Raw genomic sequence first — 15,156 nt, forward strand, 5'->3', positions numbered from 1 at the left:
CCGATCCGAAAATAAGTGGATTTCTGAGGCATTTAAAAGCCCAAAGTGTCAGTCTGTCAGTCAGCAAGGCACTTGTGCTCAATCAGCGGGTAGGAATTCCTATGGAAAATGGGAACTTTTCTTTGTGTGGGCGGGTGTGTAAGTGTGTTGAAAGGGAGCGAGGGAAAACGCATAACTCAGGGCATCTGAGCAGCAGCCAGGTCCAGTGAAGTGTCTCAAAGTATCTGTTAATAGGTGAGCCTGTGCCTCAGACGGAAAATATATATATTACGTGTCTGCGGAGGCCTCACTTTTATGGTCAGCATTAAAAAATCTTTCCCTATTTTATGGCTTTAAAGCGAAAACGGTAGACAAAATGCCAAAAGCTTGTTAGCAGGAAAAACGCTTGGCCTCACGAGGAAGCATTTACATTTTGACTGCTGCCCCTGAAAACAGTATCCGCATCAGCATCAGCATCATACCACATCAATCAACGGCACTGGGCAGCATTAAAATGGTAATTTAAAACCGCGCGAGAAGCCTCAGGATACTGCCATTCGTAGCAGGAGGCATGGAGAACTCATCATGCCGACGTTTTAATGATTGGCCGCTGGCTCCTTTCCGTTGGTCCGACGCTATGCAAATGGTATCCTCCAACTCCCAACTGACAGCCCACAGCCCAGAGCCCAAAGCCCACAGCCCAACCACCGCCCCAAACTGACTCGTAAATCAAGGTTGCAACACCTAGCCAACCTAGGGGAAAATCCCGGAGGGGCGGGGAAGACGGCTAAGAGGTGGAAAAACGAACCCGCTGCAGACGCAGTAAAGTGTTTTGAGAAATGTCACCCGTGGGGCGTTTTTGTCATTTCAAAAAGTGTTCAATCAACTGTCAGCATCCAGAGTTCTTCGCCCAAGGATTGAATATTTCTTGGCAGATATATTACACGCCTGAAGATAGCCAGAACACCTTTTAGCTACGATGTCTGGAGAGAAATGATTTGATCATAGTAATCTTTAGTTTCATTTAAAAAACAAAGACTTGGAAACATCTATTCAGCAATTCTTCGTTATAAACTGATCAGTTTTGATTGGTATATTCAGCTCACAGCTTAAATATTTACATAAATATGAAATTCAATCATAGTATGCACCCTGCTTATCTTATTTACTCAGCACACCTTACTCAACCTAATATCCAGCTTTCATCGCGGCAATTAGCCATTCATAACTCATCTAAAGTCAACAAAGAAGCTCACCACTTGAGAGGCATTTAAAATCCGCTTAGCATCAGCTTTTGCCAAGCGAAATCACAGCAAATGACCCACAAATGAAGCTGAAAATACGAGCTCTGTGTACTTAGGGCTCCTTCCCCGTCTAAGTACTCCACCCACGCCGAGTGTTAAGTTTCCCATGTTGAAAGACCGGCAGCAGCGCATTCTTTCTCAAGTGTCTCATATGACCGAGGAGACCCGGTCTCTGAACCAGACCCCCGAGTCGAACCAGTTAGCTGCCACATTGAACTGAACTTTGAATTAAGTTGAGCGGCTTCCGCCATAAGAAACACTTACACTACTCCAAGTAACCTAATACTACCGCAGTGCGAAACAGTTTCTCGTATTACCCAAGAAGTTGTTTGATTTTTTTAGAGTTTGAGCTAAACTAATGAGGTTGGTTAACGCTTTGCAAGGATAAAGTTATTAGATATATTTAAATGCAGCTTGTACTTTTTTTGAGCACAACGTTTGCTAATTGGGAATAGGTTTCTTCCCTCCTTAATCTGGTGAAATGGGAGATTTAGGGACACAAAGCTAACTGGCTTTGGGAGTTGAGCCACGTTCCCCAAACAATTTCTGACTTAAGCAATTATTTGTCTAAAATAATTGCCAATTGGTCGCTGAAAAAGAATGGCCAAAAAGACAATGCAGACGAGACATCAAACAATCAAAGAGCTGGGGAATCCGCTCTGTCTGCCGACTTTGACTTTGTGGGGGCAGGAGATTTGACAATTGTTCGCGCTGCTTGTTAGCTGTCCGGCGATTTCCGTTTCCGCTTTTGCCACCGACGTCAAGTTCGCAACTACTGCCACTCGGAATGGAACTGTATCTACAGTCACTGGGATACGGTGTGTGGCATTGAAATGAAAACAAAGCCAACTTGCCAATGCCAATGCCAAAGTCAAAGTCAGGCGAGAAATTGGCAAAGCTGGGAGTGAACTGGCCAAAAGGAGTGAATTGGCAACTGGCAAATGGTGAAAAGGGATTTTAGCAAGAATCCCGGCCACCATTGGTATGTTATTAATAGCCAAAAGGATGGCTGGCGGCCCTTGGATCAAAATTTCTGCTGCGTGGCTGCTTTTGGCATTCATTTCGTAACCCCAGACGCCTTTTGTCTGGCCCAAAACAATAACAACAAAGCAATGAAATCGAAAAACGTGCTCTTACCCCTCCGCCCCTGCCCCACGAAATAAAAAGGAAGAAATTTTTATTTGCCGTCTATCGGCATTATTGACTTTGGTCCCTAACCGTCAGCTGTGACCAACCAGCAGGGAAAATAGAAAAAGAAACAGGATTCGGCAGAGGGAGCAGCTCCACCGTCTGCGGTTTCCAGAATAAATAGAAGGTTACATACAAATAATATTTCTCGCTTACTGGCTTTTTCCCCCATTTGTGTCCCATCCCATGCCCGTTTGCATTTCAACTTTCGTTTTCAATTTACGGGGATTTCTTGCTGGCCTTTCAGTCGACTACTCACCATAAACGGGATGTAAAATGCACCTGAACTGCAGACAATGGGCGTTTCAAGCAGAGGATTTTTATCAGTCGACCCTGTCGAAGAAATTCTTGAAAAAAAAACACCAAATAGGAAATCGAAACGGGAAAGGTTAAAAATGGCTTTGTGGTTAATGAAAAGGTTTTATTGACATTTTCGTATCAAAACTTGTTTGAAATTTTTTTCCCCTTGACAAAGTATTATAGATTTCACTAAGTTTTCATGAGTGAAATACGATCATAAACTTTGTATATATATAACACCTGATTACTTAAAAAGAAAATTATTTGTTTCTAATTAAGATAACCCATAATTATGCTACCCCTTCTATTCTACCAAGTGGTTTCCCTTTCAATTGCCGCTCATTACAAGGACTTATGTAATTAGAATAAATGATGATTAAAATCATTAAAAAGTTTCGCTCAAGCGCATAAATCTCCATCATAATTTGATTGCCCCGATGAGTTGTAATCAAATTGCGAAGAAAATTTCGCAGACATCGTCTGTCAGCTGCTAAGTCAGTCAAGGGCCACAGAGCTCATCGATTACATCTACTTAGGCGGTGAAAGAGATGGGTGGCTGTTCGGAGAAAGAGAGGGGTGATGCTGCCGTGGCTGTCGGCTTAGTGTTTTGGAGTGTGGCAAATTAATTGACATTTAGCTGGGCGTGTAACAAGATCAAGTATACGCAAGGTCGCCCTCGTAACTTTGATTTGGTAGCAAAGCGAGAATATGCTCCTCATTAATGTTGCATGGCTCTCTGCAGCGCCTTCGAATTGGCAAACAGTCGTGCAACGCACATTTTCCAAAACGGAAAGCCAACTGACAGCAGAGCAAACGAAGTTTTTGCCATGTCAAGGGGTCAAAGTTAGTACGTCATGTTGCTGCTTAATGCAAAAAGTGTTGCAAGTACACGGCAGCGCAGGGAAATCTATAACATGCCACCTGACATTTTGATGTGGCGATTAGCTCGCGTCCTGATTGTGTCCTGTTTGCTGTGGTTGTTCTTTTGAAGCGCCTTTCTAGGGTGGAAAGTTGGTGGAACCAGGGATGCAGTAAAGTAAAAAGAGGAAACATTTCGGCTTAAAAAACCAATTTTAAGAAAAATATTTCACTATATTTTAACGAAAGAAAAATGGTTCAAAATAGATTTAATCGCGAAAGTTTTCCATAAGTTAGTATAAGGTGATTTCGCTTTTCTGCCCTGTAAAATCATGCATGCGTCCATTTTAAGACTCCACACACCGCATATTGTTAATGTGCAACAGCGTGTTGCATGTGCAACAGCAACTTCTTGTCCGATCTGACTCAAGTTAAGTTGTTATCCCCTCTGACAGTGATGAAAACTTTGCTGACAGCCCGAAAGAAAGTTGCCAGGAAAATTGGTTACTTACGACAAAGGGATGCGGGTATGAAAAGCCACGGGTGAGTGGGCAATCGATAATGTTATCGCTGATCTAGCATAACTTTGCTGTAGAGGGCGGGATTTTCCAGAAACCCAACTCTTTTGCATTTCCTTCAGACAAGTCTGAGTTCTTCATGCAGCACAACTTTTCCACATTACCTGACCCAGATATCCTCATGTTTTCTTTTCAGAACGATGCTATAATTGCCATCAGGCTGCCAGGCAGACAGACAAACTCCCACTGGAGGACACTTCATCTACAGCCAGGTGAGTTCCAATTACCCATTCCATGGCTCTGCGGAAATGCCATATAAAACCAATTTTGTGAAGCTCGCACCTGTTGAAGTTTCGCCCTGCCTGCGAGCAGATTTAAAGAAGTTTCCATCACATTTCCTGGCCAGAGACCCGGCAAAAAGGGCAGGCTCTTTAATGCAACGCGGAAATGCCAGAACGGAGCTCTGAAATTTGCCAAAAGCTCTCTTCATTTCCGCAAAAAATGCGGAGCAAATAGGATGTGGAGTGGCGGAAAGGTAAATAGGGAAATGGCCGGGGGACCCAAGTAAAAGCAAGAGTAAAAGTCCAGGACCAACAATGTAGATCTGTTAAAAACGCTTTGGGGAAAAGCTCCAGTCAACAAGTTTTTAGCCCCCAATTCGCTTTAGCTCTCTTTCTAGTTCTGTAGCAAAGTTTTGACAAAAATTTAATTAAATCCATGTCAAAGTCAGGACGCGGAGCGAAAGCCAAGCGGGAGAAAGTGCGTGCTTCAATGTCAAGAAGGCCACGAGTAGCAACAAGTCCTCAAAGATATTAACTAAAACTCAGTTTTTTATGCGTTTCCAAGCATAAGAGAGACCTAAGCCGATTTGTGTGAATAAAAGTTGGTACTGCATTTGGGAAATATTGCTCCATAAAATATGTGCCTGTTGCCTTGGCAGCACCGGTTGCTTTGACTAAATAAATTTAAATTGCATTTACGTGCTGCCGGCGCCAACCAATGGCATTTCGGGAGGAATCACAATCGAGCGTCCTGAATAAATAAATTTAATGCGTAAAAATAATTCAATTATAGGCGCCACACATGTGCCTTTGGGGATCCTATGGCACCGACATTCCCGCTGCCCTTTTCCGGCCAAAATCTCTTTGTGTTTCCATTCGCCCTGTTATAAATAAATTGCTTGAACATTTCGGGACCTGCCGGCAGTCAGTTCATTGATTTTCATTGATTTTGCTTTTGATTTATTTTTACCGAAAATAAGGAAAATGCCTACGATGAAAATCGTCGTATTTATGGTGAGGCCGCAAGGTGGTCTTAAATCGATTTGCATGTTTTACGGAAAGTTTAGCATCATTCAGCCCTAGAGTTTTCATTGAATTCAAAGTCTCACGCTTAATTAAGAACTCCTCTGATTTTCCATTTCGGTGTACCAGTTCCGTGCAATAAATCACTCAAGATGAATCAACAGGTTGCCAGAGTCAAGCCCATTTTTCAACTTGGCCACGATTCAATTAACAATTGAATATATATGTGCAACAGCGGGGGAATGGCAGAAAGGCGAGGAAAACAGTCGGAAAAGTCCCCAAATCGATGAGCAGACATCCGAAAGTCTCTCGTTTCTCGCTGCCAGCTGCAATTAAAAGGCAATGAATTCGGATCTTTCGCTGCCCCCCAAAACTCCGCCCCTTCCACCCACCATTCCGCCCCATGTGGGGCAGAGAGAAGGGGCGTGGCCAGCTGTCTGATGCCTTGGAAAGTGAAGAACACTTAAGCGGAATTGTGCGCCAACAGCTGGCTTTAAGCGATGTCAGTTTCAAATTTTTTGGGCGCTTTTTATGTAATTTATTGATTTAAGTGGCGTTCGGGAGTCTGCAAAATGTTCCATTAGCCTTGATGTGAATTGTAAATACATTCTTTCTTTGCTTCTCGCAGTGTGCTACATATATTTCTGATAATTTTCGAGGCATTGCAACATTTTCTAGCCAAAAGTTTGTTGGCCAACCCTATTCTGCGTGCCTAATAAAATTATGAGCATGTTAATTCCTGCCTCTCATTTAGCTGCCAATTAATAAATTTTTCGAAAATTCCATGTCCCTTATTTTCCACATTTCCTCGATTTCCCCCTGCTGAGCTGCCCTAGATGTGTCTGGCATATTAATGAGCATTTGTTTTCTTTGCCCGAATGGAAAGTCTGGGGGTGAAGAATATTTATGGGCTCAGGTTAAATTCTTGGGATTCTTTTTTGTCGTATTTCGGTGTTTGTTAAGTTCTGTTCATTTGTTAAATTAATTTATGTTTGTTGACTGTGAAATTTTTACAACATATTTTTGCGTTGGCAATTGGGGCAGGGGCAAATCCGCTCACTTAACCCTTTTGATAAATGTGAAATGTGTTTGTTTATGACAAGAACTTAATGACAACTGTTGAGCAAGTAAAATGTTGCGAAAGCAACGCCAAGTGATGAAGATTTAATTTTAGAAAATAAACCAATCCATTTGAAACTTAATTTTACGCCACATTAAGCTGCACATTTTCCCCTAGCTATGCTCCCTTTTGTACTATATATATATATATGTTATGTGCCCGACCTGACCCACACATTATCTGGAGACCAACTTCAAGACCATGGTGCTCACATGGTCTCATAAATATTCAGCCAGGACACACCCTCTCCCTGAACTTTGACCCAAATTTTGGAGCTCATTTGAATAGTCCTTTTCTTGAAACAAAAAAGCGACGGTGAGACTCCCTTAAAGTGAATTAAATATGAAATCCACTCAAATATTTAACCGAATATACCGACTAGCATGGGTGGCCCTTAACCCATTTACGCCGCTCGTACAAAAAGCAACCCCAAGTGGGCAATCCAACAAAACGAACTGTGCGAACCGGGACTCTAATTGTTATATGTTTATCCGCAAAGCAAACTATGACCGCATTAGCATAAAGAAGGACCTGCCTCAAATCCAGATATATCCACTCCTTTACGCTTTAATACCAGCGCTTTTTAGTGTGTGCCACATCCCCAAAGTCCCGTTCCGAGTTGACTTTTGGCAATTTTTTAATGTGCTCCACTGGCTCGGGACTGGGAACTCGAAGGTCCTGGCTCCGAAAATGTATTTCACTTCATTTTTTATTTATGTTTGTATGTGCATGTGGCACCTCCGCTACCCACCCCTTCCCTACGCCAAGAGGGGTAAAAAAGGTTTGCGTGCCAAATTATTGTGCCAGTGGCCTAAAGTTCCTTTTTGGCCCCTTTTTTATGCCAACTGCCTCATTTATTTCCTGCTCTTTTTTCGGCGAGCTGGCGAGTTTGGGGCAGCGGCCAAAACGCAAAGTGCGTTGTACTCTTTTCCTATCTACATACATACATATATTCGAAAAGCTGACTATGCAAACGATATCGATTTCTAGCATTTCCAACAGAGCGTTTAAAAGCTGACCGGCAGTTTGGTGCTTAAACATTTAAAGACATGTACCGACGATGGATGTTAGTTTTTTTAACAATAACTCTACCTGTGCGTTTAGTTAACCAGTTAACCTATTTCAATTTAGGAAACATTAAAGTTGTTAAATTTGCTTAGCGCCTGCTTGGTTTTCCCCCAATAAAGTCTTGGGTGCTGCAACTGCTGCTACATCATCCGAAGCTTAGCGGATGGCCACACACTCAGAGGCATAAACTAGCGTTTCCTGCACTTCCGCTGCCTGCTCCACTTTCCACTAACTCAACTTTATCCTGGCCATAAGAAGGCGCAATAAAAGCGAGTTAAGGATCTCTAAACCGTTTTAAACATTTAGTGCACCGCAGCGCCGAAAAAGGGGAGCTGCATATAGAGATAACATTTTTCATTTGCCAGCCCCGCATCTTTTGCACTATATTTATATATTTTTTTGTCAGCATTCAGCGCTGGTAGACTTAATGCAATTGTCGCATTATTTCTCTTACTTCTCCGGCCACTTGGCGAAACGCTCTGCAAAATGATATATACACAGCGACAGTCGTATATATATAAACATATATATTTTTAAATACCTCACTAGAGTGTCTTTTTTCGGTGCAGGTTTTGTTGCACTCTGGTTTTTATTTTGCCGCATGGCGTCTCGTCTGGCGTCTGCCACGGCGTCTGCAAATTCAGTGGAAAAGGGGAAAACTAGGGGCGCATAGCGGACTGCGGAGGGCGTTTTCCTCGCCTCGGGATGGAGTGGTGTTATGTGTGTGTGCGGCTTGTTTGGCTGCTGCCTCGGGTCTGTTGGTTATTAAGCCATTTTCATTCCACACTTCTTGTTGCAAAATCAAGCAGAGTGTTAAAAAAAAAACTAAATTAAATTAAAATTCTTGGCCAGCGCATTTGCGCCATGTTTTTTATTCTCTCCCGCCAGCATTTGCAGTTTTAGTTGATGCATTTCCTTTTTAGCTCCTTAAGCCTTTTAAATAAGAGAAGAAATAAAATAATAGAATCATTTTAAGTCTTGTATTTCATATTTTTCATTTCGAACGATTCCCTGCCAAAATGCACTATTTTATCTGGACTAATGTCGCATTTGTTGCTGTCGGCTTTGTGGCAGCCACTAATTGAACAAACTTAGACCACTCACTCTAGCCTCCGCTGACCGAAAAAACCAGAAACACAACAAAACTCTTATTTGCCTGCCAAGCGACCAACAATTGCATTAATTATGCGTGCAGTGAAATCTTTTTGGGCCCGAAAATGCTGGCACAAATGCATCGGTAGAAAGCGCTGGGAAACTGCTGCCATAACAGGAAAATTCGGTGAGCGCAGAGCTTGGAGCTCAACACTCTGGTGACAACAGCCATTCATCTTTGATGGCGAATGCTGGCAAAACTCATGAACACCCATTCCCCCGCTGACAATTTGTGCGTGCAAAATCTGGGAATTCATTTCTTTGTTTTGCCACCGCAGAGTGTTTGCCTAACCAATAAGTCTCTTTGGTGGAGACGACGGGTTGGGGATGGAAACATGGATGGGGATGCGAAAACGACCAGGAGAGGCCCAGTCCGGAATAGAGGAGCAAATGCTAATCTTGATAAAAATAAACGCACTCGGGCACGTTGCTACACAGGGAGAAAAAGTCACAATTATTGCTATTAAAATTATGAAATTTAGTAATCACAAAAATGAAGAATATTAAACTGCAACAAATATAGTATTACTAAATTGATATTATATTAACAGTGATAAAGATTAAATCCTAATATAAATTTAGTGATAATATGCACTAACTTACCCATATTTGTTCGCAGTGTAGGGGGATGCGAGGAGTGGCAAGACAGCATCTCACGTTTTTCGTCGCATTTTCAATTTGCTTGGCATTTGCCTTTTCCCTGGCCATTGTCAGTCAGCGTGCCCCGCCCACCGCCCCCTGACGACCATTTCCCCCGACTAAGTGAATATTAATATTGACTTTGTGTGCTCTCCGCATAGTTCACCAAAGTTTTTCACCTTTGATTGCTCGACTCGCTACCCAGCTTCCCAGCTTCCCAGCTTCCCAGTTTCCCTGTTTCGCCGTTTCTTTCCATGTTTCCCTAGTTGCGCCGAACCCTGACCTCACCTCAAATCCACCCCAGACACCCGCGACCCCTCGATTGCCATTTGTGGCCTTTAAAGTCAATGGCATGCTCGCTTCTTGGCTCTTTTCGTGGAAAATTTATGTGCAAACTTTATGCGTGGCGCACAGAGTCCTTGCCTCTCGCTTTTCTGGGGGAACTCTCGCTATTTCTATTATCAGCATTTGTTGCTCTGCTCCGGCGCTTTTTTGTAGCTCTGGGTCCTCTTGCCGCCTCGACATTATTTTCTCATTTTTATGGCATTTAAGTTCAAATGAGGAACGTGGGTTAAGGACACCCTCGATTCGGGTGTCACTGCTTCAGAATTTTTCCAGAAAACAAGCTTGTTCACCTGAACCGAAGATACCCAAAAAAAAAAAAAAGAATAGGAGCAGACTCCAACAATGTCAATATAATTAAATGAAGCTTATAAAACTGAAGCGGAAGGTGGTATTTAGGTGGGAAACTGTCCTGCGGAGCACATACAACTTTGTTGATTGGATTTCTGGTTTAGCTGCAGTCATAAACTGAATGAATATGCTGAAAATGGAAAGTAGGGGAATACCAGGCAATAGACAGGCCTAAATGAGATGAGGGAGTCTGTAAAGGGAGGCATTAACTTATCTGTACTTGAAGCTGCAAATCTTGAAAAGAAACCTCTTTGGCTTAAGCAAAAAATGATTTTGCGATAAATAAAGACGAAATGAATGTAACCTCAGCGAAGAATCAATACTCAAGAATTGTTCTTCAGATACTTTGTTCCATTTGTTATAGTTGTCTGACAAGTTTAGTTAGGATTCATTTAATTAACCCATTAAAAGCGACCCTCTTCGATCTTTTCAGCCGCGTGGAAATGCGAGCATGAAAGTGCAGGCCACAGCTTTCGACTTGTTGGCCTTTGACAGGCCCCGAAAACCATTTTCAACTACCCCCCGTTGGCCAAGTTTGCTTTCAAAATATTTGCCACAATGAAATCATGCCTGTTTGTGTGTGGAGCCTACCCAGCGTCATGGTGGAGCCCCTCCCCCTTTCCACTTATAGGCCTCCGCCCGTGGCTCAAACAATTTTTTTGGGCCAAAGGAGGGGTCGCAGGAGGTTCAAAGTTGAGTTCGCTTGGCGTGCGAAAGTTTATTAAAAACTTTGTGTGCTTTTTGCAAACAAACACAAACACACCCCCTCTGCCGCACTCACAAACGTATTTTTGCTAAAGGAAGAAAACAACAAGAGAAACTGCCATGTGAAACTTAATAATTCACACGGGAGTGAATTTTTCACAATTTTCACTTTTTTCCAACGCGGAGGTTGGGGCTTTTTCGCCAATTTTATTGAAGCGTAAAATATGAACCAGAACCACAACTGAATGAATGAACGAATGAATGAATGGAGGGCTGCGGCACGGGCGGAGTTCTCTGTGAGCTTTTAACTTTTGTTGACATTATGAAACCTCTAAAGTTTGCGTTTTGGTTTTTGTTATTTGTTTTACAGCTAGTTAAGGCCATTATTCTGAGCGTGTGTGTGCTTTTCAGGGGGGGCAAAAATAAGTTGAGAGGGGGCTCCATTCTACTCCTACTCGAGCCATTGTGTCTGTGCTCTGTATGCAAATCGGAGTCTGAAAGACAGACTTTCAGCAGTGAAATTGAACGGCTCACTAGCCCCTTTCCTCCTCTGACTTGCTAATTACTTAATTGAGTGTTGCCGCCGGGTAAATATGTAATTTTAGTCGGCTAAACTACGATTGTTGGAAGAAATCTGGAAACTGTTCATTTCCAAAATGAGGCTACTTTAAACTGAAGTAATCTAATATGTGAGGATTCATCGGTCTACTTTAAGTAGCACGCTAATTTTGGCTATGGAAGTGTTTTAACAAGTTCAAATATTTTTTCGGACTACGCATATAAAATTCTATTGCGAAACTCTTCATTTCTTTTTTGTCGTGGAGGTGGGCTCATCATGGCCATAACTATTAGACGGTCCGACTGCATTATGCAAAACTTATAAACCATAAAATGCAGCCGACTGCGCCTAGCCAGCCTCTCGTCCTTCCAATCCTGTCTGGTAAGTCAGCAAGTTTCAAATGCAAAGTTGTCAGCACAAAAAAAGTTAACGCCGGAGACCCAACTCTCTCCCACTTTATTTCTGTGTCTGCGTCTCGACTTTTATGAAATATTAGCTACCAACTTATGCACATAAATCTTGCAGAGTCGTAGTGAGACTCTTCTGCCGCAAAAGTTTTTCGTGAAATGCCCAAAAAAAAAATAACGAAGAATAGAGGAACTCCCCAAAAAGGTGTGAATAGAATGGAGCAGTCGCTGAGTCCTTTTAAATATCGCATTTCCAAATGCAAAGTATCTTCATTAAACTATGCGCTAATTTGCAGTCCTGGAGAAACTTTGGTACTAGCAATAGCAGTAGCAGTACAATCTTTTGCTGTTCTCTAATCTATGGAACGATATTCTACGTGTTACCTAATAAAATTATTTATAAAAGAATACATTTGGCCATTGCTTCAAAATATTAAGACCATCTTTCTCCTTCCTCGATCTTGCAGAATCCTTCCGTTGCCAAGATGTTGGACATGAAATGGTGGTAACAGACTTGCACCACAAACTGGTCAACAAATAATTATCGAGTCGAGTGAGGAAGAGCCTTCAAAGAGTCAACACAAAATGCCTGACCACACGAGAGTAACCGCAACGTCAAGGAGTAGGCCATGGCTAAGTGGAGCCATCCCAGTGCTGCTCCTTCTGCTGACTCTCGTTATCCTGCCTCTGGAATCCACCGCCTTCTGCCCCTCGAAGTGCCAGTGTTTGGGCGGCGAGGCCAATAGTAGAGCGTTGTGCGTGGACGCCGCTCTGGAGGACGTGCCTATCCAACTTAATCCGGAGACGAAATACATAAACCTTACAGTGAATCGGATTCGTACCCTGGAATTCTCGCTGCCGTTCTACATGAAACTTGAGATCCTGGATCTCTCGCAGAACATCATCGAAACGCTGGGCTCCAAGAACTTCGAGTATCAATCGGAATTGAGAACCCTGAATCTGAGCCGGAATTTGGTCAGTTCCCTGCACAAACACGCCTTCAAGGGTCTGACCAATCTGCTGCTCCTTGATCTCAGCTTCAATCGCATTGAGACAGTGCATCCCACCGCTCTAAGTGACCTCGCCTCCCTGGTGGAGCTGGATCTTACGAACAACAATATTGTCAGCTTGGAGGACAACTGCTTCAAGGGCATGAACACCCTGGAGGTTCTCGTGTTCCGGAATAATCGATTGCTAGACGTTCCAGCCAGTAATCTTTGGCATTTGCATGCCCTCAAGAGCCTGGATATGTCCTTGAATCTGGTCGAGTTTGTGCGGAATGACAGTTTCGAGGGCTTAAAGGAGCTTTTGGCCCTCAGCGTGCAGGGCAATGTGATGAGCGAACTGGATTTGAGTGCCTTCGAGGGACTTATATCCTTGAAACATCTGGATCTGTCCGATAATAATCTCACGGTAAGATTTATTTTTAATCGTATTCAGTTCCTTAAAGGAAGCCTATTCCATTATGGTAAATTGATTTACTCAATATTTTTCATCTCTGCCCTTAAATATTGCTCGTTAAATAATCCACTTTTAAAGAGTCTTAGAATTCACTTTTCAAACGAAAACTAAGTGTGAACTTACACAAACATGTCGCCGCCATTGCCGCAGAAAACTAGCGTAGCTGGTCTCATAAATTCAGACACTTTGCCAGGACTAAATCCTGTGAGCAACACTTTGCCAAAGCGGATTTCCCACCCACCCTTGAACGCCCCGTCTAAGTTCGTCCTTCCTGGAGTTTAGCTGCATTTTGCATACGCAAAATTAATAACCATAACTCGTTGTTGCTGTCCGTTCGCACACACCCATATGAGGATGGCAAGGATACACGCACTCGGTATTCGAGGACTCCTTTCTGCCGGCCATGTCCTTTCTGCTATTTATGCATGCAAACATGTCCGTGTTGCCTGATTTCTGCTGTTGTGGCCCACTCTTTGCTTAGGCCCTCGGCCATGTGGCCATCCTTTCCCGGACGTTGTTAAATGCCGCCAGCTCCTCGGTTCCTCCACTAAGCTCCCCTTTCTTCCCAAAGACACAGTCGTTGCCCAGCAACTGATCCAGCTTAAAGCTGCCCTAAACTTTACGACCAGACAGTTGGGCAAAAATTGTGAACTTAAATCGAAAGAGGTCGGGATAAAGCTTAAAACGATGATGCGAAATCGAAGATAGGTAAAATGTGGGATGTAGTCTTGAACCAGGGTTCTTAAGATGCTTTGGATTAAGCTGAAAGCGAGTATTATGTGGGCAAAGAATGTTTTTCAGATAGCATGAAAACGTAGAAGTCTAATCGAAGCATTGTTGATATTAAAGTTGTGAGATTCCTATTTAAAATAAACTATCGAGTGTAATCAAGAGAAACTATAATGTAATTCAGCTTATCTTCTCGAGTATTGGCAATCAAAACTCAGTCGAGCTGTAGTCCATTTCAATCCGAGTCTTTCGACTTTAAATTGACCAAACCATATCATTAGGACACACATTTTGTGTGCGAGCCTGCCAGAGGTGCGCAACTTTCAGCTGAGTTGTGCAAATCCCCTGCTCAAAGGCGGAACTGCATGTCCTGGCTGGTATCCCACACTCAGATAATGGAAATGGGAAGGCAGCTCCGTCTCCAGAAATGCCTTTTTATGTAATCACAGGTATCCAATACACAGAGAGAAGTTGGGAAGTGTTTTTAGCTGAAGGAAGAAGCAAAAAAAAATAATTAAAATTTATTTGTTAATGAGCAAATAAAATAAGCAGTCCAAAGATTACAAGAAGTCATAAGGGACTTAAAAATATATCTTCAGGACTAAGTATTTCAAAAAAGAGTGTTCTCTGTAGTTGCAACATCAGGAACCTGTTTATGCAAACTGATGGATGCAATGCGACCGAGTCCTGGACTCCAGATCGCCTCCTTTCTCTTCGTGTGGCTGGGAATCTGTATAGATGCATATATATATGCCTGGGTCGTTAGGAGGGGATGAAGTGTGCATGTGTCCTGTCTGATGGCTAAAAAGGACTTTCTAAGCAGGTGCAGCAGCAGCAGCCGCGCGTAGTCAACGGCAACTGACGGTGCGGAGGAATTTATGGCGCTCGGAATCAGTTCGAAACTACTTAAAATACCTTTTGGCATTTTGTAGTTGAAATATGGTCGGTCGGTCAACCACCCACTCGCAATCCCCCGAACCCTTTATTCCCAGTATTTCCAGGAAGTCCCAGGCTAAATCTGCTGCTGCAAACCGGTGTTCCGGTATTTTCAAATGGCATTCTTTTTCCTATTGGACAGATTGTTGTTTTATTATGCACACAGGATATATCCGCCGCCAGACATTCTGCCCCATTTTGGCATGCGGCTAGTGCATGAAATTGTTGTCTGCATC

General features: G+C 42.9%; 1 protein-coding gene across 1 annotated transcript in view; it reads left to right on the plus strand.

Annotated features, from left to right (window-relative positions):
• The window catches only part of LOC117136144 (toll-like receptor 8), a 72,088-nt gene that overhangs the window by 45,107 nt on the left and 11,825 nt on the right, over window positions 1-15,156 (plus strand). Inside the window, exons 2-3 of the mRNA XM_033296849.1 lie at window positions 4,344-4,419; window positions 12,262-13,207. Coding sequence (XP_033152740.1) covers window positions 12,380-13,207 — 828 coding nt within the window. The 5' untranslated portion in view covers window positions 4,344-4,419; window positions 12,262-12,379. The remainder of the gene's footprint in view (window positions 1-4,343; window positions 4,420-12,261; window positions 13,208-15,156) is intronic.

This window comes from Drosophila mauritiana, chromosome 2R (genome assembly GCF_004382145.1).
Source record: "Drosophila mauritiana strain mau12 chromosome 2R, ASM438214v1, whole genome shotgun sequence".
Lineage (NCBI taxonomy): Eukaryota > Metazoa > Arthropoda > Insecta > Diptera > Drosophilidae > Drosophila > Drosophila mauritiana.